The sequence below is a fragment of the Lonchura striata genome, chromosome 18, assembly GCF_046129695.1.
Source record: "Lonchura striata isolate bLonStr1 chromosome 18, bLonStr1.mat, whole genome shotgun sequence".
Lineage (NCBI taxonomy): Eukaryota > Metazoa > Chordata > Aves > Passeriformes > Estrildidae > Lonchura > Lonchura striata.
Window position 1 is genome coordinate 2,053,821 of NC_134620.1, and position 26,401 is coordinate 2,080,221.

Sequence of the window (26,401 nt, forward strand, 5' to 3'; positions counted from 1 at the left end):
CCTGTGCTCAGGGCTGCTGTGGGACACAGCATCCCCCATTCCTCTCTGCAAACCCTTCCCCAGATTGTTCTGATACCCCCACTCCATTACCAGTTGATGGTTTCATTTCTAAAAACTGACTTTTCTTCAGTTTGGAGGGAAAATATTTGATTTTTTTCTCAAAATATGCAGTCCTCTGTTACCCAAAGCCAGACACTTTCACTGAAAAATTAACACTGCCTCTGAATTATTTTTGGGCTTGTCTCTTTGGAAGAAAGTGGGAGATAGAAGGAAGGGAAGTGTATCATTGAAAAAAAAATGGGGAAATGTCAATGTAAATAATATTTCATGCAGAAACGCTTGCTTTGATTGAAAACCCATTTTCTTGCAAAATAAATTTTTCATGAAAACTGTGTCAGTGCCAGCTCCAAAGAGGGACAACCTGGAGTGGAGACAAGTCACCTTGTTCCTCTACTGCTGATTTATGGCAGGCTGGGAGCAGGAGCTGGTGGCAGCTGCCTTGGCCTGTCACATGCTGAAAAAGTGCTTGAACCTCCCAATGCCAAGGCTCTGGATTTGGTTCAGGTTCTTCCCAGCACCTTGGCATTGCGCTGCTGGCTGCACCGATGCCTCCTTAAGCAGCTCACGCTCCTCTCTCACATTTTTGGGATGCTGCTGGTGGGGCAGGATGAGGGCGATGAGATGAAAGGTCTGTACAAGTGTTATAAATGAAAATCACATATATCACATTAGAAATGGCGCGAGTTATATCTACTACACATAACACAAGCGATCTGCTCTGGACTGGGGGGGCACAGCCCTGCCCCTCACACTCCCCACTGTCCCTCAGAGGGCTCGGGGAGACGTGGGAAAGGTGGCACCCCCAAATTACCGTGCTCCACACGGCTGCAGAGCCACTCCTCTGGGCTTGGTCCCGCTCCCGATGCTCCCGTCTCGGTGGGGATGGAAAAAGCAGCTCCTGAGCAGCGTGTGACACATCCTGCTCTGCCAGCGCCCCTGGGAACGTTCAACCCCTGCAGGACGGGCACCAGGGCACCTGAGGGCACCGGGCGTTGTGACAAATGCAGGATTGTGAAAAACGCCAATCACTTGGTTTTTAAAAAAATCTTAAAAGTTTAATAATAATAAAGTGGTTATAAAAATAATAATACAATTAGAGTAATAAAGCTTAGAGTTAGGACAATTACAAGACAATAAAAGGCAAAGGATTACGGATGTCCAGATGCTCTCGGACACTAAGTCAGGAAAAGCATCCCTTGTGAACAAAGGAATCACCCTTAAACCAATACACTTGTTGCATATTCATACATCCTTCATGGTTATGCATACATTCTATTCTAAACAAGAAACTCTCTCTGTTGTATGTCAAGTGTTTCTTTTAATTCTTTGGCATCTTCAAGTGTGAGCAAGGCCTGAAGAAATTAGCTTCTTCTGATAAGAAGCCATAAATTCCTTTCCTTTGGAAGATTTAGGTGTTCCTCCAAGCGAGTATCTCATCCTTAAAAAAAGAAAAAAAAAAACTTCCCCCCCCCATACAGAGTCTCTATATATTTTTTTTAACTACTAAACTCTTCATTTTAACTACAAAAGCACAACTAATCAATATAACATAACACATATAGTAACTATCTGCGTAGAGCCATATAATACGCATTTTTCACAGGATGATGCTCTGGCATCAGCTCCGTGCTGGGGGCAGGGGGGTGGCAGCTGGAACCTCCATCCCCCACACACTGTCCTGGGCAGATCCATGGCTCCTGCAGGCTGGCTCACAGCAGGGATGGCTGGGAGCGCTTCTGGAGGGGTTTTGGAGGAGCAGCATGCGCTGAGTGCCCCTCCCGTGCTCCCTGCAGCTGCTGGCACTCGGGGAATGAGGAGATGAGCTGGCACTGCTGGGGCACCTCCAGAGCTGGGGCAGCGCTGGGAGCCTCCTGCCAGGAGAGACCTGGAGGGGCTGGAGCGTGTCCAGGGCAGGGAACGGAGCTGGGAAGGGGCTGGAGCCCCGGGAGAGGCTGAGGGAGCTGGGAAGGGGCTGGAGCCCCAGGAGAGGCTGAGGGAGCTGAGGGGGCTCAGCCTGGAGAAAAGGAGGCTCAGGGGGGACCCTGTGGCTCTGCACAGCTCCTGACAGGAGGGGACAGCCGGGGGGTCGGGCTCTGCTCCAGGGAACAGGGACAGGAGGAGAGGGAACGGCCTCAGGCTGGGCCAGGGCAGGCTCAGGGTGGATTTTGGGAACATTTCTGCATGGAAAGGGTGGTCAGGCACTGGCACAGCTGCCCAGGGCAGGGCTGGAGTTCTCATCCCTGCAGGGATTTAACAGCTGTGTGGATGTGGCACTTGGGGACAGGGGCCAGTGGTGGCCTTGGCAGTGCTGAGCTGACAGATGGACTCAATGATCTTAGAGGGCTTTTTCAACCTCAAGGACCCTGAGATTCCAGGATTCCAGGAAGGAAAGGGACAGTCTGAGTGGTCACTGTGTGCTCCCAATCTCAGGGGTTGCTTTGCCTCTGATGAGAGCACCCAGTGATGGCTTTCTCTTTCCAGAAGTCACAATTCCCTGGGTCAGGCACAGGAGAAAATGGAGATAACATGAGGGAGAAGCCAGAGGAAGGGAGAAAGGCAGGAGCAAGTGGTGAGTACACAGAAACATCGCCTGTGTTTGCAGGCTATCCCTGCTGGAGTCGAGTGTGTGCTTGTAAATCCCACAGCAGAGGAATACAAATATTTGTGCTGCGGAAACACTTCCCATGAACTCCTGGAACTCCCATGCTCAATTCCTTCAGCCTTTCACGGGTCTGTTGCACTTCCTGGGCTGTGGGACCTGGAGCTGCTTTTGCAGAGATAGGAAGGGTGAGGGAAGTGGTTTTGAATTTAAATAGGAGAGATTTAGATCAGATATTAAGAAGGAATTCCTCCCTGGAAGGGTGTGCAGGCCCTGGCACAGGGTGCCCAGAGCAGCTGTGGCTGCCCCTGGATCCCTGGAAGTGCCCAAGTCCAGGTTGGACACTGGGACTGGGAGTAGCCTGGGACGGTGGAAGGTGTCCCTGCCATGGCAGGGGTGGCACTGGATGAGCTTTAAAGTCCCTTCCCATCCAAACCATTCCATGATTTCTCTGGTTCCCTGGACCTCTCAGTGGTGTCTGCAGAGCAGTGTGGGGCTGAAGCAAGAATGAAATCAGAAGTCAGGCCCAGGGCTGAGCAATTCCAGGTGAATCCGGGTGGCAGCTGCTGAGTGCAGCTTTGCTGGGCAGGGCTGCAGGTCCTGGGATGGATCGCAGGAGCAGGGGATGATGCTGGCACATGGAGTGCTCCAGGGGCACCAGAGTGGCACTTTCCAAGCCAACAGCCTGGGCTTCCCTGTCACCCTGGGGCTGGAGATGGACCTGCTGAGGGAGATGCAGCTTCAATGCAGCCCTGAGAATGTGCACTGTGCCCAAATTCCAGGTGCCTGTGCAGCTCTCACCCCTCCCTGCCCAGGAATAAGGATTCAGTAACACCAGCACTTGTTCCTTGAGCTCCTGGGGCTGTGCCATGGGCAGGGACAGCCCCTGGACCCCTGGCAGTGCCCAAGGCCAGGCTGGACAGGGCTTGGAGCACCTGGGACAGTGGGAGGTGTCCCTGCCCAGGGCAGGGAGGTGAAATGAGATGGGCTTTAAGGTCCCTTCCCACCCAAACCAGTCTGGGATTGGCTGAACTGGGAGCACTGGGAGTTGGCACTGGCTGGGAGATTCATGGTGGTTTTTGGTCATGAGCCCTTGTGGCCATGGCATCAGGGCTGAGGTCTCCTGGGAATGCTGGTGCAGGTCAGAGCTGCAGGCTGGGCTCTGGGGGGCTGGAATGTTTATTTTGGCCAGCCCAGCGCTGGCTGTGCTCATCACAAGGTGTGATCACACCTGCAGAGAGAGGGCCCCAAGAATAATTTTCAGCTCCCATCCCCTTGGTTCCAGCAGACAAGGCGAGAAATGGTACAATGCAGTTGGGGGCTATTGTGAAAAGCCTCTGCAAAGGATTTCTCACAGTGTGATGGAAGCTGGAATACTCATCTGGGCTCCTTTGGTTCTCTGTTTTTATTTATTTATTTATTTATTTGGTTTTCCCAGAGCCTGCTGTTGCTGATGTATTATTTATACAGCAGGAAATTAGACTCTGAGGACTCGAGTATTCTTCAAATAAGCTTCCTAATTCTGTCAATTAAGAATGCACAGGCTGCTGGGGTTCTGGCAGGGGATGAGCAGTGCAGGAGTGAAAGCTGCCCCTGGTCATTGCTCTGATGTGCTGCTGCAGAGATTTTCAGCTGGAGGAAAAATCTCTTGGTCCCAAAATCAAAGGTATGAGATGCTGGGAGCATTATATGGAACAGCTCTGGCTGATCCCAGGGGGACAGACAATTAATTCCCTGTGCTCTGGCAGGGGAATGTTGAAGTGCTGAGTGTGTGGTCATTCTCTGTTCTGCTCTGCAGTGGAATCTGGGGCTTTTTCTTGCTGGTAACAAACAGCTGCCAGGGCTGGGAGCTGTCACGGATGAGTTTAGGGTCATTTCCTCCCTAATTAATGCAGTAATTCTTCATGTGTTCCTGGTGTAGCTCTAGAGCAAATTAGTTAATGTGTAATTAACATATAAAAGAGCATCTTCCCTCCTTCACTGCCTTTCTTTGACCAACCATTTGGAAAGGAGTTTGGAATTCTCCTTCTGCACAGGGCTGGGCACAGGGCTGCAGGATGGGCTGTTGCAGCTCCCTCGGGAAAGGGAAGGCAGGGGACAGAGGGAGCATGGAGGAGCCTGTGCCCAGCATCCAGCTCCCTTCACCTGCAGGGTGCTCAGCCCAGCTGTGCCCCAGCACTCCAGAGCCACGGAAAATCCCCGGGGTTGCTGGGCCCAGGGAATTCTTGCCAGCACATTCCAGTGTCCTGGTGCGCTCCTGCACAGGAATCCAGCAGGGCAAGAACTGGATGCTTGTCCTGCCCTCGGGTAGCTGTGAGAAAGGTGGCACTTCAGAGGTCACCGTGTCCCCTGCTGCCTGGCCTGGCCCGGTGGCAGTGTCCCTGCCACCGCAGGCACTCCCTGGGCTCTGCCTGAGGGAAGGAGCTTCATGGCTGCAGCACAGTTTTTCTTTTTTGTCATTGCTGTGGGTTTAATGTCCACTGCAAATGCAGATCTCTGCATCTGGAGGAGGGGAGGAGGCTGCTCTGCTCTGCTCTGCTCAGGAGCCCCTCAGGAGGACATGGACACAGCCCTCAGGTCCTGCCCAGGGGACGGGACAGGACTGTCACAGCTGCCCCAGGCAGGGTGGGCTGGGTGATCCCTCTGCTCCTGGGGGCCTGCCAAGGACCAGTCCAGGAGAGGATGGATTCCCGTGTGCCCCTGGGAATGTGGAACCAGCCCCTGTGCAGGCAGAGATGTCCCCAGCACCCTGCAGCCCTTCCCAGTCCCAGAGGCTCGCAGGGGACACCGCAGGGCCTGCCTGGCACAGCCTGTGCCAAGTGAGCTGGGGATCCCCAGCCACAGGGCAGGGAGAAATAATTCCCATTAAGGCTTCTGCAAGCCTTTGTGACCTTGGATCTCCCTCCCTCTCCTCTGTCAGCTGAACCAGTGTCTCCTCCAGCCCTCTGCAGCCCAGTCCTGGTGGGGAACTGGAGCTGCTAGAGCAGGGCTGTGGCTGTGGGAGCAGTCTGTGGTCCTGACAGCAGAGCAGAGAGAGGAGAGGAGATTGAGATGAGATGAGATGAGATGAGATGAGATGAGATGAGGTGACACAGCCCAGCCCTTTGGACTCGCACACAGAAGCAGAGCTCAGCAGCCCCGGTGGGCTGCAGGAGATGCCATCAGCTGGGCGGTGCCGGGCAGGTGGATGTGGAAATGTCCTCTCCTGCTCTCCATGCAGCCAGAGCCAAAGCCCGGCTGTGGCCCTGTGCCGGCGGCTTGGCACCAGCAGCAGAGGTGCTGGTGGGTGGCAGTGGCCCTGCAGTGCTGGGGCAGCAGTGTGGCCTCTGTGCTGCTTTCCCAGCTGCTGTGGGAGGGGGAACACCCTGGGGGCAGCCTCGGGGTCCCTGGGACCGGGGTGGGACAGAGCAGAGCCACAACAGGAATGTCCCACCACCCCTGATCCGGGGCCTTTCACCTTTTGTGGCCCTGGCAACGCCCAGCCCCTCCCTGATGGTTTTCCAGGGCCTTCATCCCAGGTGCCTGGGCCTTGTTTTCCCTGCCTCCCACAGGACTCAGCGCTTTTGGGCATCTCCATCTCCCTTCAGTCCTGCCAGGACGTGCTGGTGCTTCTTGCCCTGAGCAGGTTTCCCTCTGTGCTTGGTGGGGCAGGAGCAGCCCAACCCTCTCCTTTGGGAGAACAGCAAATCCATGAGCTGGGAGCAAAGCTCAGCTCCACAAAGGCTTGTGAAGGGGCTGAGCAGGAGACAAAAGCTGCCAGCAGGCTCTGGCTCCCAGGCTCTCCCTGCTTTGGGGAGCTCGTGGAATCTAAACCACACGTGCCAGCGGAGCTCTGCGTGCCCTTCCTGCTCGTGGGGGAATAAAGGCTTTTCTTCCCGGCTCTGCTGCGCCGAGCCTCTCCCTCTGCACACGTTTGCTATGGAAACCAGGCCCTGCTCCGAAGCCCCGGCCTCGGCAGCCAGGGAGCAGAGACAAGGCTCCAGGGTGGGACAAGGAGCACCAGAGAGACCCTGAGCTGCTCCTCATGGGGCAATGTGGGGCAGCTGCTTGGCTTTCCAGCCTTGCTCCCAATTTGGGAGGGCAGGAGAAGAGAGGGGGACTGGGCACAGGGCGGGCAGAACAGCAGAATTCTCCCCATTCTGCTCATTTTTAAAGCGGATCCTTTTCTCCTCATTATTTCTCTTCTCAGTGTTTTCCAGCCCCTCCAGACAGGGATGCACAGAAATGTCAGGCAGTGTTTTAAAGAGGCAGCACACTTACAAACTAGCAGATGTGTCATTAAAAGTTTGGGTTGTTCCTGCTTTTCTGCTTTTGCCAGGAGCACGGCAGGGACCTGCCAGGCAGCTCCTGGGACTGTCAGAGGCTGTGGCTGAGAGGAAGAGCTGGCCAGCCCTGGGCATCATTTTCCTGTCATCCTCGGGCACCTCTGGCATGGCAGAAACGCCCTGAGTGCTCGGGAATGGCGAACCCATGGGGGCTTTGCCTGCCCACATTGCCAGCCTCTGCTGCCAGGGCTGTTCCACTCTCTGCAGAGCCAGGAGAGACGAGGAGGCTTTGTAAAACAGGGGCAAAACAGGAGCAAAACCTCCTCCCCTCAGGGCCTCGTTAGAGGCTTTGCAGGACTGTGTGAAAAACACCTTCACTCTCCTGAGAGCATTTAGAAAGTTCAGTAAAGGACAATAGGAGACAAGGACCACAGAGCAAAGGTTATTAGGGCCGGTTATTAGCCCCGACCACCCTGTTACCTTTGGGGTACCCCTTCAATTCCTTTTCCCTCCATCAGCCTGTTGCATACTCACAGACCCTTATGCACAGTAAACTTTTCCCCAAACCAGTTTACATGTTTCAAGAACTGTTCAGCCTGGCTCCTCCTTGGCTGTGCTTTTGATCTTTTTTTATCCTCTCCAATTTTTGGGTCTTGGTGCACACTGCCTTCAGACAGCGAGTGCTGATAATTGGAATATCAATAGCAGTGTCCTCATCCTGTGTGCAGTGGATTTTATCCCATCCCAGCAGCAATTTAACACAAGCACACTGATATCAGCTATTTCACTAAGCTTAATTAACAACAGAAATCAAAACTGTACCTTTATAACAAACCTACTTTAACACTACACATATAAAATCTATTTTAATATTTGTGAAAAGCCAATATTATAATATGCATCTATAACAGGTGTCACTGCAAAAAAAAAAGAGGGATCAGCCCCATGGGGATGTGTGCATCCAGTCTCCTTGTCCAGTGTTTATTGGATAATTTGCAAGTCCCTGCAGGTCACCTCTGCCCTCAGTGGAGTCCAGGGCATGGTGTTCTCTCCTGAGCAGCATTTCTCAGAGTCTGGAGCCCAGACTGATGCCCTCCCCCAAATCCGAGTGGTGAAATGCAGCTACAAACACAATCTGACCTCTGGCATCTGTGGGGCACAGCAAATCCATGCTTGAACCACAGCTGGCCCTTGAAAAGGGGGAAAATAATTCAACCTTCCATGGATCAGCTCCAGGAGCCTTTCTGGGGCATCCCTGGCTCTCCAGCCAGTCCCACGTTTCAGGCAGGAGCTCCTGAGCTGCCTCTGCGGCTACTCCAGCTCTGTAAATCACCTCCCCCCGCCTGCCTGCCCTCCCCAGGAGTGCTTAAATCAACCCTAAATGAGCTCTTTTAAGGAAATGCGGGCAATCAGCGCTGAGTTATTGCGAGGCACCAGGGCTTTCTTAAAAGCGACGAGCACTTATTGGTCATCTGCACTCCAGAAGGCACAGCCGTGTAAATCAGAGCCCTCGAGCCAAGCCTGGAGCTCAGCCTGTGCTGGAGGATTGTCGGCAGTGTCCTCCCTCTCTGCTGGCTTTCCACACCATCCCCTGTCCTTCCACACCATCCCCTGTCCTTCCAAACCATCTCCTGTCCTTCCACACCATCTCCTGTCCTTCCACACCATCCCCTGTCCTTCCACACCATTCCCTGTCCTTCCACACCATCCTTTATCCTTCCACACCATCCCCTGTCCTTCCACACCATCCCCTGTCCTTCCACACCATCCCCTGTCCTTCCAAACCATCTCCTGTCCTTCCACACCATCCCCTGTCCTTCCACACCATTCCCTGTCCTTCCACACCATCCTCTTCAGCGCTCAGGCTCTGGTTTTGAGCCCTTCTGCTCTTTCCACACTGCCCTGCTTGGAGCCCACACAAAATCAGAAAATCATGGAAAATGCTGCCCTGCTGCTGAGGAAGAGGTGTTGCTCTCTGCAGGGGTGGTGTGATCTGGGAGCCTGTCCCTGAGCCTTTCCTCATCCACCCTGTTTGCAAACACCTGCAAACCTCAGGAGCAGGGAAGGAGATTCCCAGAGAACACAGTTTGGGATATTTCATGCCCCTTCTTCTTGCTGAGGTTTGGGTAGAATTCATGTTTTCATCTTCTTTGCCAGAAAAATAAAATAGCATTGTAAAGGAAGTTGTGAGGAGCCCCAAATCCAGAAGCTGGCAGTGTGCTCAATACCCTGAGATCAGTGGCAAACCCTGAAATGTGGGAGAGCTGCATCGTGGGAGTGCCTCACATCCCTGTCTCAGGGCTCCGGGGGGCTCCTGCCCCCTCCCTGCCTCTCGTCCTGAGCCTGAGGAGCAGGGATGGAGCAGCCTGTGTTTAACAGGAACACAGACACTCCCCAGCAGCCCGAGCCCATCATTCCCCTGCCGCTGCTGGCAGTGAGTGACAGCTCTGTAATCTCCCTGGGGAGAGTCATCCCGTGGGTCAGCCTCTCTCGAGGAAACCACAGGTGATGTTTGGAGTTCCTTCTCGGAATTCTCCGGCTTTAAAAGTGTTTCAGAGCTCCCTCTTGTCTGTAATGTCAGGGGAGTGGTGATAAATGTCATCTGTCCCCAGGATATCATACCTGCAGCTGTGGGTTTCTGACAGGCTGGGGCGTTTTTGGGGTGCAGAAAGGGGAGCAGGATCTGGAATTCAGCACAGGGAGAGCAGAGCTGGGTGGCAACTGTCATGAAAACAATGTCTGAGGATGACAAACCCTTGGTGACCTCTCTCTCTCCAGGGTCCGACACTTTTCACTGAAGTATTTATTATTTTTCTGCGCTGAGTGTGCCCAAACCTGGTCACGCTCACCTAACCAACCCCAGCTCCTAGGCCCTGGAAGGGCTCTGAGCTCTCCCTGGAGCTTCTTCTCTCCAGGTGAGCACCCCCAGCTCTCCCAGCCTGGCTCCAGAGCAGAGGGGCTCCAGCCCTTGCAGCATCTCTGTGTCTCCTCTGGGCTCTCTCCAGCAGCTCCAGGTCCTTCTGCTGTTGGACCCAGGGCTGGATGCAGTGCTCCAGGTGGACCAGAGGTCAGCAAAGACTGAACTCCAAATAATTGGTGACAGCTTGATGTGACACCTCCCTGAGCTTTGCCGTCAGGCTCACAAGTGGGGGAGCCAAGGCAAAGGCTGGAGATTTGAGGTCCAGGCTGTGGCCAGCAGCCACCCCGAGATGGGCAGTTGGGAAGGGAGAGGGGAGGGAAGAGGTGAGCTGCAGCTCTTCCTTCCCATCCCACATGCATCCAGCAGTGCAAGGATCCTGAGGGAGCAAGCAGAGGATAGCAGGAGCAGGCGGGGGGAGGAAGGAACCCTTTCCCCCACTCTTCTCAGCAGAGCATTTCTGGTTTTTAATTCCCAGCTGTGTCATGTCAGATACAGGAACAGTCCTCAGAGCAGGGCCTGAAATAAACATTTCCTTCTGCTCTCTGTCCTGCTCTCGAGTTCATCTCCTGCCTCATTTTCTGCAAGCTCTGGTTGTATTTGTCATGGCAGAACTGTTTCAATTTCCAGTCCTTCTTGACAAGGTTCCTGACCCAGCCCATTTGCTGCCCTCCAATCCACTTGGATGTGGCTGTGAGCTGGACAGTTCCATGCTCAGTGGCCCCTCTTTCTCTGGAGGCTCCCACCGAGCACTGAGATGCTCAGGGATGCACAGGCACAGCTTTAAGCTTGGGAATTTGCCTGGGAAGTGCAGAGACAGAGTTTCACAGGTCACCAGGGCTGTGCAGGAGCCTCTTCCTAATGCTGTAATGCTCCTGCATCAACATTAGCACTGTGAATCAGTGCAGGGGCTGTCTTTTGCAAGAAACTGGTGGTTTTTAACCTGCACATGGGATCTGACAGCTCTGCTGCCCAGATTTATGTGCCTTGGAGAGCACCTGAGGGATAGCTCTTCTCACCCAGCAGTTATGGGAGTGTGTGAGAGTGTGTGCAGAGCTGTGGTGCTGGGGCAGAGCTGCAGCTGATCGTCCAGGAGGGGCTTGGTTGTTAAAAAAATCATGATTTACACCCAGGGGCTTTGCCTTCCACCCTTTTAATTCACATTCCCATTTTCCTAGGATCTGGGGTCCCTCCAACCTGACTCATTCAGGGTGCTGCTGTTAACAGTGTCTGAAATGATTCAATCTCTTCATAAGCAAGAATTCCTCAATTTACATCTTTGTTTTTGTGTAGGGATGGAGCCCATCAGCATCTGGGACTGTCTGTGCTGTGCTTGGCAGCCATGCCCAGCTCAGCCCTTCCCCAGCCCACATTGTCACCCCAGCCCTGGTGCTCCCTTCAGCCCAGGTGGCTGCAGCTGATGCAAACTCCCCTTGCAGTCTGAAGTTGTTTTCTCTCTCTGTAATGTCAGAGTGGCCGCAGAGGCCCTGCTCTGAAATGTCACATTGTTTGTGCTTCCTCGGGGGGATTTCGGGGCAGGGATTGCAGCTGAAGGTCAGCTCCGACCATTCCTCTTAAAGGTTGGGCCTTCATGCAGATGCTGGTAATGGTCTCAGGCAGAGCCCTGGCCCCGGCCCTCCTCCTGCTGTCATTCCTGACAGTCCCAGGGACACGGTGAGGGATGGGAAATCCATCCCGGCCTCCAGATCCACACCTCAGGAAAGTGCAGAAGAGGCAGAGGTGGGGATGGGCCCTTTCAGCTGGTACCCCACTCTCTGGAACACTGGGTGGGATCTTCTGCTCCCTCAGAGCCCATTCGGACATTGTTTAAAGTGCCACACATGCCCAGACTCCCCAAAGCCACAGTTACAGGATCCAGGGATGGGTCAGGCTGGAGGGAGCCCAGCGGGTCCCTGGGGCACCTCCCTGCTCCAGCAGGGCCATCCCAGAGCTCAGGGCACTCAGGCTGTGCTCACAGCTCTGCCATGGCCCCAGGAGGAGACCCCACAGCCTCTCTGGGCTCTGTCAGGGCTGGCACTGCCCAGGGCAGCAGTTCTGCCTCCTGGGCAGGGGCAGCTCCTGGGCTCAGCCCTGCCCGGGGCTCTGGGGCAGCGCTGGGGCTGGAGCAGAGCCTGGGGCTGCTCTGAGTGCTGCACACAGGGACAGACTGGGGGACACGGGGACAGACAGACTGGGACAGACTGGGACAGACTGGGGGACACGGGACAGACAGACTGGGACAGACAGGGACAGACTGGGACAGACTGGGGGACACGGGACAGACAGACTGGGACAGACTGGGACAGACTGGGACAGACAGGACAGACAGACAGGTTCACCCAGGTTCACCCAGGTTCACCCAGGGCTGGGGCCCCTCTCTCTGGGCTCTCTCCAGGCTGAGCAGCCCCAGCTCCCTCAGCCTCTCCTGGGCACGGAGATGCTCCAGGCCCTTGCCCAGCTCCAGGAGCTCCACCCCAAGCCAAACTTGCCCGAAGCCCTTTGGTCTGTCCCTCTTACCCTGGCAGGTTTCTCCTCTCAGATTAGTGGGTTTATAAAAAGCTCATAAATCAGAAATGCTGATTTCTTGCCTGTTGTCTTTAATTTCACTGTGGTGCTGAGTTGGTCCTGCTGGGTGAGATCTGATCAGTGGTGACACAACGTGGATTCAGACAAGTGCTTGGGAGCTGACAACCTCTTATTTATATATTGGTTTATTTTTTAAATCAGAGCCCTAAACCACTGATTTATTAATTTCTGCACGTCTCAGATGCACCAAGGCTTACAAGCATCTCAACAGAAACCTTTTGTGTCCCTGCTTGCCGAGGCTTTTCAATTCTCTCTTTCTCATTTAGATTTTCTTCTTAGTCTCCTGTAAATGCCACTCAGCCATGGGCTTTGCTCCTATTGTGATTGTCAGGAACGGTTGAATTCCCACCCCCAGGCAGGAGGGATCCCTTCCTTCTCCAATTGTGGGGCTGCTCCTCCCAACGTCCAGGGATTATTTTGACAGCTTAGAGAAATTGCTTTGATTTTGTGCATTAATGCTGCTCTCAAGCCTTAACACCTATTTTTTTTTTCCCCTCAAAGCTTGCTTTATTGCCTCGTCTCTGCTCTTCAGGAGCTGTTTTAAGTAGTCAGACTTCCACATTTGCCTTGAATATCTTCTCGCTCTTGTTTGAAGTCCCTGCCTTTAGAAAAGGGTTTAAGTCATTTAGGCTTTCACTGCTGTGGTTTCAGAGAGCACTTGGACTGCAGCTGGTTTAAGTTGGAGGATTCCAGGGAAGTTCTGACTCTGGGGAGAGCAGAACCTGGGACAGACACACTCTGCCCACATTTCTGTCTTGGAAAGGTGACATTTTGTTGTCCCCTTTTCTTCAAGCTTTTTCTCCTGAAATATTTCTTTTTGTGGAGCACCAACTGTCCTTTCCTTCCTTTCCCTTGGATAGGGATGACAAAAAGAGGCCAAATAACCAATAACAGTCTGCCCTGTGGTGCTGTGCTGGTTTGAGGGATGATTTTACAGCCAAATCACAGAATCCCAGAATGGTCTGGGTGGGAAGGGACCTTTAGGATCATGGAATTTCACCCCTGCCATGAGCAGTGACACCTTCCACTGTCTAAGGGTGCTCCAAGCCCCAATGTCCAACCTGGCCTTGGACACTGCCAGTTGCAGCATCCCAGTGTGACACAGACTTTAGGCTGGGACTATTTTTCCCATAATTTCCTGGGGGTTTTTGGTTTCCCAGCTCTTTGCAAGCTGCCAGGGGTTGTTCTGGTGGTCCCGTGCTGTGTCCCTGTGGTACCAGCCCACACAGGCTTCCCTGTCATGGCACAGCTCAGTGAGGAGGTGCATTTGAACTGGAGAGGCCACAATATTTTTCTCTGCTCTCTTTGCATATCTCCTTGGTGACGAGCCCTGGAAGTCCTGGAGCTCCTCCTCCAGCTTAGTGAATTCACTGTCCCACGCTACTCCATCCTGTATTTCCATGATTCACCAGCTCCTTGGACACACAATTAAGACATTTCCACCTGTGCTGCTCCAAGTTCACCTGTGGATAAAGCTCTTTCTCTCCCCCTGTCTCTGAGTTTCTTGGTGTTTTGGTTGAGGAAGAACATCAGCCCCTAAGAGCTGCTGGAATAGGGATCAATAACAATTGGATTCTTTCTGATCGGCTCCAGGAGCCCCAGGCAAGGAGGAACATTTGGCACCAGAAGCTCAGAGCAAAAAAGTCCCTCCCAAGTGCCCCAGCTCTTCCTTCTCTCATTATCAGGCATCACCTCAGCTCCTGGCAGCTCCTCACACGCAGCTCTTTTATCTCCAGCCTCCCCTTCCTGATGAGCTGAAGGAGGCTGATTTTCCCCACGAGGAGCAGTTTTCCAGCCCAGAACAATCTGCCAGCTCTTGCCACAGCCCTCCCTGTCATTTATCCATCCCCACTAAAGCTGACACCTTCCCCAGCTCAGGAGGGGCAGTTAATTAACCTGCTATTTCCCGCCCTTCTCATTAGCTCATTAAGGAGAGTTCTGATGAGTTGGGTGTGATGGTGGTCCCGGTGGCCTGTCACAGCTCCTGTCCTCTCCATCCATCAGCCACTGAACACTGAGCTGGGATCTGGCAGGCAGAAGAAGGGATTTCTCTAGGGAATTATGTGGACCAGTGTGGATGCTGGCACTCTGGCCAGAGAAAGAGTCAGATGAACTTTCTCAGGCACTACTCTGGGAATGTTTGAGAAAGTTCAGAGAAAAAAATTAAAACAATCTTTAATCTTTGCAACAAGTGTTTTAAATGTGTTGTTTACGTGTAAGATGTATACAAAAAAAAGCGTTATTCCTAATTAACCAATAGTATAAGAAGTATTAATTAAGAACCAATCAAGTTCAGCTTTGTCAGATCTTTAAAATAATGTGCAATATCTAATAAACTCAACATTTGACCTTCTAAAAACCTAAGAAGTTGTATCACTTCATTCATCCATCCTTAACACAAGAACAACAGACCAGTGCTTCCCCCAGTCCAGCAGAGCTGTCAGGAAGGAGCTGCTGATGCTGCAGCTGGGGGGAGGGTACAGGGCTGGCAGGCCGGGCTTTGGAAGGATAAAACAAACAGATCTCCTTCCATTGTGCTCCTGGGTGCCTTAGGAATGGCAAAGGAATGGTGACACAGCCCTGGACACCTCTGGAAGCCTCCCCATGCCCAGCTGGCCAAGCAAACCCTGCGTGCTCCACTGGCACCTGGGGATGGAAATGTGCACCCTCACACTGCTGGGTGGCAAGAGAACTCATGTGCCAGAGAAGTACCTGGAATTTCATCTAAATTCCGCACCTAAACTTTCCAGGGAGTTGGATGAGTTGCAGAGGTGCAGTGGCAGCTGCAGTTCAGCTGCTGGCAGCTCCTGGGGACATGTGCCACTGCCAGAGCCCCCCTTGTCCCAAGGACAGGTCCCTGCTGCTGCTTCACTCATGGAACCACAGAACAGTCTGGGTTGGAAGGAACCTTTTAAATGCCACCCCCTGCCACCCCCTGCCATGGCAGGGACACCTCTCACTGTCCCAGGCTGCTCCCAGCCCCACCCAGCCTGGCCTTGGGCACTGCCAGGGATCCAGGGACAGCCACAGCTGCTCTGGGCACCCTGTGCCAGGGCCTGCCCATCCTCCCAGGGAACAATTCCCAATTCCCAATATCCCATCCATCCCTGCCTCTGGCAGTGGAAGCCATTCCCTGTGTCCTGTCCCTCCATCCCTTGTCCCCAGTCCCTCTCCAGCTCTCCTGGAGCCCCTTTAGGCCCTGGAAGGGCTCTGAGCTCTCCCTGGAGCCTTCTCCTCTCCAGGTGAGCACCCCCAGCTCTCCCAGCCTGGCTCCAGAGGGGCTCCAGCCCTTGCAGCATCTCTGTGGCTCCTCTGGACTCTCTGCAGCAGCTCCAGGTCCCTCCTGTGCCTGCCCAGGGCTGGGGCAGCTCTGCAGGTGGGGTCTCACCTGAGCAGGGCAGAGGGGCAGAATCCATTCCCTTGGTCCCTCACTCTGTGGGATCAGCCCAGGACTTGCACAAAACAGAGCAGAATTTGCCCCTGGTTTCTTTGTCACCCTGATTTGCTGTCAGCTTCCTGCAGAGCCCGGTGTGGGTCTGAGCAGGCTGTGCAAAGGGGAAGAGAGTTTGGGCTCTTTTCAGAAAAAGGGGGGTGTGAGGGGGGTGTCATCCCAAATAACAGCTAAGGAGGAAAACGGGAAGGAAGAGGTCAAATTGGTGAAACAGGACCAGCAGCATCACATCCTGGGAGGAAACATTTCCACAAGTAGTGATTGAGATTTGGGGTCTGGAACTGAGGGGAGATTGGCTGAATTTGCTCTGGAAAAGTCCTCCAGGAAGGGAAGGCAGAGACAGAAGCATCAGAAGTAGCCACAATTTGGAATTCCCAGCTTCACTCCAAAGCATTCCTGTTTTTCCTGTGAGAGGTCCCACGATGCCCCCCATGAGGCTGGGAGGGGATTTGCTGGACACTTTTGGTGCACTTTTGGGGTTGAGAGGTGGGAGGTACTGAGCAGGTTTGGGAACCAAGGCCAGCACCAAGAACATTTTGGGAAGTGATGTCTGGAGCGCTCCTGCTGGAACCAGCGGGGTTTGTGCTCCTTGTCCTGGCTCCCGTCAGAAGCTGCACAAATCATTTCCCCAGGGAAAGGAGAGTTGGCTTTCACTTTGCCAGGAAAAACAGCAGGAGAACACGAAGAGATGGGGATTTTTGTCTTCAAATCCACAAGATTTACTCTTCTTTTTCCTTGATTTGCATTATATGAGAAATCCCCCTAAAAAAAACCCTTGTGAATATGCTGGGATTAGGCTTTTCCAGGCTGGAAGTGATGGGATATTCTGCTTGGAAATTAATATATGGCACCATTTGGTTGCCATTTGGGTGCCTGATGTTATTGCTCCTGAAGGTTTGAGCTTTCCAGTAGTGTTTCTGTGATTCTGCTGTAATTTCTATTCATAATTTCACCGATTTCTTCCTTTTTTTCACTTGAGTTCATTCCTTTGACGAGATTATTCCTATTTCCCCCACATCAGCAGCTGGGCCTTGGTCTCCCTTTCGTGCTGCGGGAGGTGAATTAAACAAAGATGGCAAATGAAACGGAAAGAAATTCACTTAGTCCCATGAAATATTAACAGGCACTTATGGGAAGAGAGCCCTGCTGCTCTGGAAGGGCTCTGCCGGAGGGAGGCACCTGCAGGGTGGGAATTCTCTGTCCCCCAGGACATCTGAGGCTATGGGGTGGTGCTTGTCTTCAATCAAATTCGTGGTTTGGTTCCTTCAATTGAGAAATGAGCCCCAGGGGCTGAGGTCAGGGACGGGCTGAGCCTGTGGTGGGGAAGGGGAAGGACACATGGCCCTGCCACCAGGGCTGGAGGGGGGACAGCAACGCCCAGTCCTGGGGACAAACAGCTCCCATGGGAAGGAGAAAATACTGTTTATTCAAGGAAATCTTTTCTGTCCTCTGCAATGATCCTGAATGCTCAAACAGCTGTGGAGAGGCATGCCCAGCTGGGATCCAGCCCATCCACCAGGCTGGTTTATGGACAATAATCCCACATGGATGCATGCTCCAGCCTTTTCTAAGGACTGCGTGTGGGAGCGTGGCCAGAACTTGCTGACAAGATCCTGGCTCTAATTCCTTATAAACCTGAAAACAAGAGGATTCCCAGGGGCAGGGAAGGTTAGGGAAGGTTGGAAGCAGCAAGTGTGAAAGCCCTGGAGGTGAGGAGAGGCTGCTCAGCTCAGGATCTGTGCTGTGGAGAAAGGGGAGATGTTAACAGAGCCAAGGATCAAAGGCACAGAAATCCAGAGAAAAATGCCTGGGAAAGCACTGGACCAGGCTGTTCAGGGAGTCACCATCCCTGGGAGTGCTCCAGAAACGTCTCCCTGTGGCAGCTGGGGATGTGGCACTGGGTTGATACTTGGAAATCTTAGAGGGCTTTTCCAACCATATTGATTCTACAATTCCATGAAACACCAATAATTTCCACTGCTATATTTCTCAGATTTTTTTTCTAAACCCAGTTGTCTTCTTTTTTTTTTTTTTTTTTTTTTTTTTTTTTTTTTTTTTTTCTGGTGTTGCTTTTGAAGGTACTGGTGTCACAATTATTTATTGTGGCATCACCTTGATGCCAGCAAGCCCCAGGCTTGGAGGAATGTCCTGCTGGATGAGATGTGCACAAATTCCCCCAGCCTCTGCTCATGGATCTGGATTATCATAATAAATTCAGATTTATGTCAGATGCTCGATTTCCATGGTGGAGAATATCCTGTCTATGGAATCAATGGGCAGTTATTAAATGGATTAAGAAACAGGCAGCTTAAAGCCCTCAAAATGCGATTGTTGGTGGAGGATCAGTGCAGAACAAGCTGCTTGCACAGGAGCTTTGCAGGATTCAGCTTCCACCCTGCTGTATTTCCCTATTTTCATGAATGATCCAGAAAATAGCTATAAATTACTGCCCATGCAGTTGGCAGCTGACTGGGATTTTAAAATAAATAAACAAATAAAGCTGAAGGCAGGGCTCTAATGCAGAGCAACTGCAGCTGCCTGGGAGAGGGGCAGCAGGGGAACAGGGAATTTAATCCAGCAGGTGCTCGGCCTGGGAGCAGGGAATGGGGGCCTAAAACTGATTTAAAGCCCATTGGAGGGCAGGTGATTATGGGAATTTAATGCCTTAGTGGGGAAATGGATGGACACAAGGAAGAGGGGAGGCTGCAGGTGGAACAAGAGTTTTATTTACCTGGAGTGAAAAGCAGGAGGGGGCTCTCATTTCTCTGCCTGCAATGAGACCTTTGTGAAAAATGCCAATCACTTTTTTTTTTTTTTAATTTTAAAAGTTTAGTAATAATAAAATGGTTATAAAAATAATAATACAATTAGAGTAATAAAATTTAGAGTTAGGACAATTATAAGATAATAAAAAATAAAGAATTACAGATGTCCAGATGCTCTTGGACACTTGGTCAGGAGAAGCATCCCTTGTGAACAAAGGAATCACCCTTAAACCAATACACTTGTTGCATATTCATACACCTTCATGGTTATGCATACATTCTATTCTAAACAAGAAACTCTGTTGTATGTCAGCTGTTTCCTTTAACCCCTTGGCATCTTCAAGTCTGAGCAAGGCCTGAAGAAATTGGCTTCTTCTGATAAGAAGCCATAAATTCCTTTCCTTTGGAAGATTTAGGTGTTCCTCAAAGTGAGTGTCTCATTCCTAAAATAAAACTTCCCCCACATACATAATCTCTATTTTAACATTATGTTGTAACCTAAAACTACACTTAACACACTACGTAACAGAATTAATACAGCGTAACTTTCTAACATTACACATATAATATTCATTATAATATTTGTGAAAAGCCAATCATAAAATATGCATTTTTCACACCTTGAACTGAGGACTTTGGGCATGGAAGTCTGGTGTTAATTCCTGGTGGAATTCTGTGGGATATCAGGGGGGTGTGAGGTGAGGGCAGCTCAGCCCAGCACCGGGGACTCAAACCCTGCTGGGCTGCAGGATCCTTTTCCCATTGCTCAGGGGAAATCCTGATTCCCAGGAAAACTGTGTCATTAGCAGCCTGTTGTGTCCTTGTTCAGCTTGGCTCTGAGAACACATTTCAGAGAATATGTTTATTTACAGAGCTGTGGGTGTTGTGCTCCCCACCTGGCTGAGTGAGCTGCACTCACCTGAGACACGCAGGTACCAAAAACCAGTCCCAGTTTGATCTGGGAATGAAGGGATGAGCCAGGGATGTGTGCCAGGAGCTGGGAGAGATGCTGGGGGAAAAGGGGAAAGGGGGGAGAGGGGGAATGTGGCCAGGCTGGAGGGGCCAGGTGTCCCAGGGGCGATGAGGAATGTCCTGAGCCTGCTGAAGGCCACACTGCGGTGGAGACCTCACAGATCACAGCTCTGCTCCTCATCTGCTCCAGGTGGCAAACCTGGGGGTATCTGGAGAGCTCTGATCCTCCAGGCCCAGCAAGGGGACAAACAAGTTGTGAGCAGGGCACAGAAACCTGGTCTCCAGCCCCCCGTGCCTGCTCTCTTCTGGAGTGGCTTCCAGCTGTCCTCTGGGACCTTGGCTGTGTCCCAGGTTGGAGTTGGAATGTTCTCCCCCTCCCTGTCCTGCCTGAGGCTGTTTGAGGCTGTTTGCTCACTCTGCATCTACGGAGCCCACCCTGGGTCGCAGGTGGCTCCGTGTGGTGGAAAAGTCTCTCCTCCAACCCGTGCTTCCAAAGAAAGGCTCAGCAGTCTCTGTTGTCCGGTCTCAAGGCAGCTTATTGCAAGTTATCTAAAAGATTTTCTCCTGGGGCTGCTGTTGTTTGCTCACAGCTCAGGCAGAGGCACACACACACCCTGACATCCTCTCTGACCCCGACTGCTTCTTCTCTCCCCGCCAGGGCTGCTGCTGTCTTTTATTTGGTACATTATGTGTTGCATGTTTGCAGTTTTCCCCCAATGACTATTACCTATATTAAATGGTGCCTTTCTACTCTAAACCAATCTGTGAGTGCCAACATCACCAAGAACATGGAGGTAAGGAAGGAGAAAGAGGGAGGACAGGGCAGGCCCAAATCCCAAATCCATCTTAAAACCTCTGACCCCCATGTACAAAACCAAAACCCCCTGTACAGCACTCAGAAATTCTTCCCTTTGTGACTACTTCTACTCTAATATCTAAACTTTTGTGACTTCTTGCTCTTCCTGCAAGGTTGGTAAATCATTCCATGGTTCAAACCCAAAATCACAGCTGTTTCCAGCTGCCTGCCAGGGTCTCAAATGCTTCTGACCTGGGCCCAGAACATCCAAAAATGTCTGAGGGACATTTTGAGTTCTGACATGCATCCACACAGACACACCAAACTGGGCCATGGGGAATGTTTGGAAGAACTTTCCCTTCCAGGCTCTTTCCTAAACTTCATCGGTGCACTCCACAGGCTGCAGAAGCTGGGGCTGTGAGCAAAAACTGAGATAATGTTATTGTAGAGGAAAACCAAGGAGAACGCTGCCTTGGGCAAGGGGGCTCTTCCAGAAGCTGTGGGGGTGGGATTTGCAGCTGGCAGGGGGTGCAGTCCCAGATGGCTGGGGGAGAGCAGGTGTGAATTCCATCTGGAGCTTCACCTCTCCTCTCCCTGAGTCACTCACACACAGAGCAGCCACCAGCGCCAGGTTTGGAGCTGCAGGAAATTCTCCTTCCTGAGAAGGTTTTGAAGCACTCCTGAGGTACTTTGTGCCCCTTGGGAGACCTAAATCGTCTCAGGAACCTGCATTTCCTTCCTTTGGACACCTGTTCGTGCCTGATTTTTTTACAGCTATGGCACAGATAATCCCGACTTCTAGAGGAGCTGCTTGTGATTCACAGTGAATATTTTGTCACTTCATTCTTCCCAGTGTGGGGATGGAATGGTGGCAGGATCACACGTGATCTTGCTTGTGCAGTGTGCTGGATGCATCCCATCTGGGTAGGATGGGAATGAGGATTGGGATGATTTAAGATGCCCTCAGCAGAGTGCTGGAACCAGGAACAGCTTTTCTGGTCTCATTCTTAGGGATCTGCTGGGTTTGGCTTTACTGGGCTGGGTGTGGGTTTTGGCCACAGGACTCTTGGAAAAAAACAGCATGACAGGGACAGATTTGGGGAAGAAATCCTTTCCTGGGAGGGTGGGCAGGCCCTGGCACAGGGTGTCCAGAGCAGTTGTGGCTGCCCCTGGATCCCTGGCAGTGCCCAAAGCCAGGCTGAATGGGGCTTGGAGCAACCTGGGAAGGTGGAAGGTGTCCCTGCCACGGCAGGGTGGGAATGAGATGGGCTTTAAGGTCCCTTCCCACCCAAACCATCCCATAATCCTGTGACAGCTGTGACAATGCCATGGCCATAGGTGGCTGTCACTTGGAGAAAATGCAACTGTGACATTTCATATAACCTGGAATGGTTTGGGTGGGAAGACACCTTAAAGATGAACTCATTCCAATCCATCTGGTTCTCCCGGGCTGCGAGGAAGGAGCCCTCCCTCCTCCTCCTCCTCAGCTCCCTGTGCTCAGTGTGGCTCGGCCCTGCCTGGCAGGTGCCCAGTGCAGCCCTGGCAGGCGGATCAGGATCACAGCAGCTACTCAGAGCTGCTCTCCAAGATTCATTTGGTGGGATTTGGAGAGCTCAGCAGTTGCCTGCAGGCTTTCAGGGATCTCCCCCTGTCCTGCAGCCTTCCTGCCCATTCCCTTCCCCTTTTGGTGCCCATTTTTCCCAGCTGTGCCTCAAATTCTCCAAATGCACATTCCAGGCCATGTGCTTTCACCTTCTCTTTGGGCACTGGGCTTTTTCTGCTTCTCATCCAGCTCCCACAGCCTGTGTCCCTGCCTTTGGCACAGCTGGCCCCTGCTTTGGGCATCTCCTGGAGATTCTGCCCTCTCCTCCTGCTGTCGCTGTGGAATTTGGTACCTGGCAAAAGATCAAGGCTCTGAGCCAAATCCCCACAAATCCATGTACTCCCCAGGGTCCAGAGACTGCTGCTGTGCTGCAGGGGCTCTGTGGTGTCCCACTGCTGGAGAGGGCTCCAGGACAAGGCTTTGCAGTGTGTGTTCAGGAGAGCCATGGACATAACCATGATTATTCCAGTTCCAGACACGATCACCTCCTGCAAAGGGCCACACTCCTGATTGCACCGGGGAAACCAGTTCTGAGGAAGGAATGGGGAATACTGGGAGTTTGGCTGGGCCAGCAGCACCTGAGAGCTGCAGTGTCTGCACAGACAGGACCAAGGCTGACCTGTGTCAGGCCCAGGACTGGAATAAACCCACCTAAGAGGCCTTTTCCACAGGAATGCTCCATGTTTTACTTTAAGCTCATAATTTTCTCCCTTTAAAAGGTCAGGAGCTTTCCCCTTCCAGATGTGCACAAATAGGAAGAGGTCAGGTGGCAACCATGCAGATTTATTTTGTACTACATGAGAACAGCTGGAAATTCTGCTTGTGCTGATTGACCTGGCAGAGAGAGCCCCACCAGGTGAGGGGCAGAGCAGTGGCAGGAGCACTCACTGCAAAATGGGCTGGCATACCCATTGGATTTCCCAGTGCCTATCCAAAGGAAACAGGAATAACTAGGTCAGGTTTTCAGTGCTTAAGAACCTCAAAGATTATTCCTGATTTCATGAAAATAATTTTAAATACCATCTTTAACCTGTGTGGGTTTGACCAAGTCCTTATTTATTGTTCCCTGCGAGGGAGGGGAGGTGCTAAAATGGAATTTCCAGAGAAGCTGTGGAACTTCTGTAAAAGTCCATCTGAACTGCTGCATGTGTTTGTTTAAACCTCTGCAGCTGTCCATGGAAATCTGTGCACAATTCTGTCTGAATCTCTGCAATTGTCCATCCAAAGCTCTGCAAAGTTCATCTAAGTCTCTGCAGATGTCCATCTGAACCTCTGCAAAATTCCATCTGAACCTCTGCAATTGTCCACCTGAAGCTCTACAATTTTCCATCTTTACACCTGGGAAATTCCATCTGAACCTCTGCCATGGTCCCTCTGAACAACAAAACTCCATCTGATCCTCTGCAATTTTCCATCTGAACTTCTGCAAAATTCCCTCTAAATCTCTGCCCAATCCCATCTGCACATCTGCCATGGTCCAAGCTGCCCTTGCACCCCAAGTATCCAACTGTGGAGTACAGCAAAAAGTCTGCAGCAGCATTCCTACAGGGACCAGGCTTGGAAGAATCCCCAGGAGGGGAAAGAAGGTTTTCTGTCTGGTAGGGAGCCAGGGAAGCTCTGCCTCAGGCCACTGCTTGCCCAGGGCTTGGAGAAGGTGCCAGGGAAACGCTCCCACTATTTAGAGCTGCATTCCCACCCCTGTCTGCTCCTGGATCCCACCTCAGCCCAGCTCAAATGTCCCTGGCCTGGCTCCCTGCAGCTCTTGTCACCTTATTTTATTGGAATCAGGACTTTTCCCATTCCCTGGCCTCCCAGGGCACTCCTGGGCTGTAATAATTGATAATTGTTATTGTTAACCATGGACCTGATGACTCCCTTGATATTTCCCTCAGAAGGGTTCTGGTGACCTTTTCTCTGAGCAGCTCTCACACCTCCATGCCTTGCAGCAAGCCTTGGGAATTCAGCAGGATGGAAACCCTCTGGCTACAGAAGAAACTTTTTAATTTTTGTGCTCCTCACCGGGTTCTCATTCAAATGGGCTGAAATACAAACTGTTCACTCCGTCCTTCTCCTTCCTCTCCCTGCTGCTGCCCAGGGAAATGCTGGCAAAGCACCAAAAGCAAAACCCTGACCAAATGTTCTTAGGCTAAATCCAGGCTGCTGACAAAATTTAGGGAGTGAGAGAGAGCCACTGGCAGGGATGGGGAGACCTGTGAGTGGGAGCTGCTTTGGCACATCCCAGGGAAGGATGGAGCTGTCCCAGGGAAGGTTTGTGCTGCCCTGAGCTCCTGGAATGAGCTGTGGAGCTCAGCCCCGAGCGCTGCTGAAGAACCAGCGTTCAAACCCCCCTGGAGGCTTGGGAAGATGGAGTGGAAGAATTGCACAAGATGTAACTCGGTTTTACCTTCTTCCCTTCAAAATATCCCTGCAATCTTAAGTCTAAAAAGCGCATTAAGGGAGTGTGACTGAAGAGGGGAAGATGAACACCCGAAGTGAGGAGATGGCACACGCACTGCCTGCCTCCCTGCCGGGATGCATTACAGAAATGACCTGTCAGCCCTGCTCAAGCCCTGTTCAGGACGTTCCAGAGGGGCTGTGCTGCCAAAGGCAAGGAAGAGCACCTCAGTCCCAAAGGTTAATGGGTCTGGATACAGTCCCAGAGGATGTGGGATCAGGGACAAGCCAGAGGTGGGGCTCAGGTGCCTAAATCACTGACCCTGCTGCTGCTCACATCCCAGCAGCTCCAGGCAGGGCTGGCACAGGTCTCACACAGAGCTGTGCCAAACCTGCCCGCAGCACTCCTGCTGCCTCAGACCCGCAGGGCTGCCCAGAAGGGAATTAGCTCCATATTTTCAGGCCTCTGGGATTCATCAGCAGTGTTTCGGTATGAGCTCCAGCCCCTGGACATGGAGAATCCCCAGAAGAACCTGGGGAGAGATTCAGAGCTCACCCACCCCAGTGACCTCACTGACTGTCCCACCTGAGAGGGGTGTCTGACACCCCAAAATCCCCATGGAGATACAGAGGTGCCCCAGAACCTGCTTCAGCCCCAAAATGTTGTGCTACAGCTGCCTGAGGATGGCAGGGACCTGCTCTGCCCCAGAGATGTGACTCTGGTGCCTCTCCCAGGTGTTTCATGGTGGCAAAGCTTCACCCCCATCCTCTCCTCCCAGCTGGAGCCACTCCAGCTGTGCCTTCATGCTCTGTCCTTCATGCTCCATCCTTCCTCTCCGCAGCAGAAGGGAGGGAAATTCCAGACGACTCCGAGCCGACTGTCCTTCCTCACTGACCTCTCCATTCACCTCCACTTGAAATGCATGGAAGCGCTGCCCTCTTCCCTGTGGCACAGGCACAGCCCCATCTTTGGCCACAGGACAAAGCAAGAGGCACCAAGTGCGGAATTTCAAACGGTGCCCACGGAATCTGAAATGGTGCCCACGGAATTTCAAACGGTGCCCACTCCGAGTGGGAAATCAGCAGCTCCAGTGCGTCCCTGCTATAAACAAAGGCGAAACGCTGTGTGCATCAGCAAAAGGCTTTGTATTGTAAAATGTGCCCTTTATGTCCAAGCAGGAGAGAATTCAGATGATTATTGACCCTGCACTGCAGGAAAGCCACATTAGAATATCTCCAAATCAATGGAGAGCAGAGCAGAGCAGTGGGGAGAGGCCGTGGCTCTGCAAAGGGCATCACATTGCAGCTCGCTTTGGCCTCCTGGTAAAAAAGTTTGCAAAGCATCTGTTGGAGGCCCCCGGAGCCTTTTCTTTCTAATTGCCAGTTTGACAAGGCGGTGGCCCGGGGGAGCTTCGAGAGGCAGATAATGGACCCACTTTAATTGCTTCCAGTTCCATGACTCAGAACACTGGGGAATGGCAAAGGGGAAGTGCTGCAGCTTCACTGAAGGAGCTTTCTGGCTTTCAAGAAAGCTCTGGAAGAACAAATGCTAAACTGAAAGCCGAAGTCTTGGAGGGACTGAAGGTTCCAGGTTCTGGAATTTCTTTCATGTTTTGCTTTTCACAGGAACTCTTGAGTTAGGTTTTAATCATGTTCTGGAAGAGGGAGGGATGGTTTCTCAGCTGAGAGGAGGGGATGGGTGTCATTCCAAGAGCCTTTTCCTCAGGGATGGGCACTGAGACGGGTGCTGAGGTGGAAGAGGCCAGCTGGAGGAGGAGGATCCAGCATCCATTGGTGGTGGGAGCTCAGTGCAGATACAGAAGTTGGGATGGATTTATCTGGAAGGTGAAGGGAAGATGCTGCTCCCCTCCAGGAGCTGAGTGTGGCACGTTCTGGGAATGGGCAGACAGGGAACCTTCTGACCTCCCTCCTCCCTGACAGGTGTTAATCACAGAATCCTGGAATGTTTGGGTTGGGAAGGACCTTTAAGCTT

The 26,401-nt window shown here is 52.2% G+C and overlaps 1 protein-coding gene across 2 annotated transcripts in view; it reads left to right on the top strand.

Moving 5' to 3' along the window:
* Positions 1 to 26,401, top strand: part of RTN4R (reticulon 4 receptor) — an 84,673-nt gene that overhangs the window by 52,477 nt on the left and 5,795 nt on the right. Inside the window, exon 1 of one of the 2 annotated variants that reach the window (XM_021536744.2) lies at positions 25,825 to 25,999. The exons of the other annotated variant lie outside the window; for it this stretch is intronic. Within the exon in view, the coding sequence (XP_021392419.1) occupies positions 25,864 to 25,999 (136 nt within the window). The 5' untranslated portion in view covers positions 25,825 to 25,863. Of the gene's footprint in view, positions 1 to 25,824; positions 26,000 to 26,401 lie in introns of those variants that run through there. 2 annotated transcript variants of the gene reach the window in all.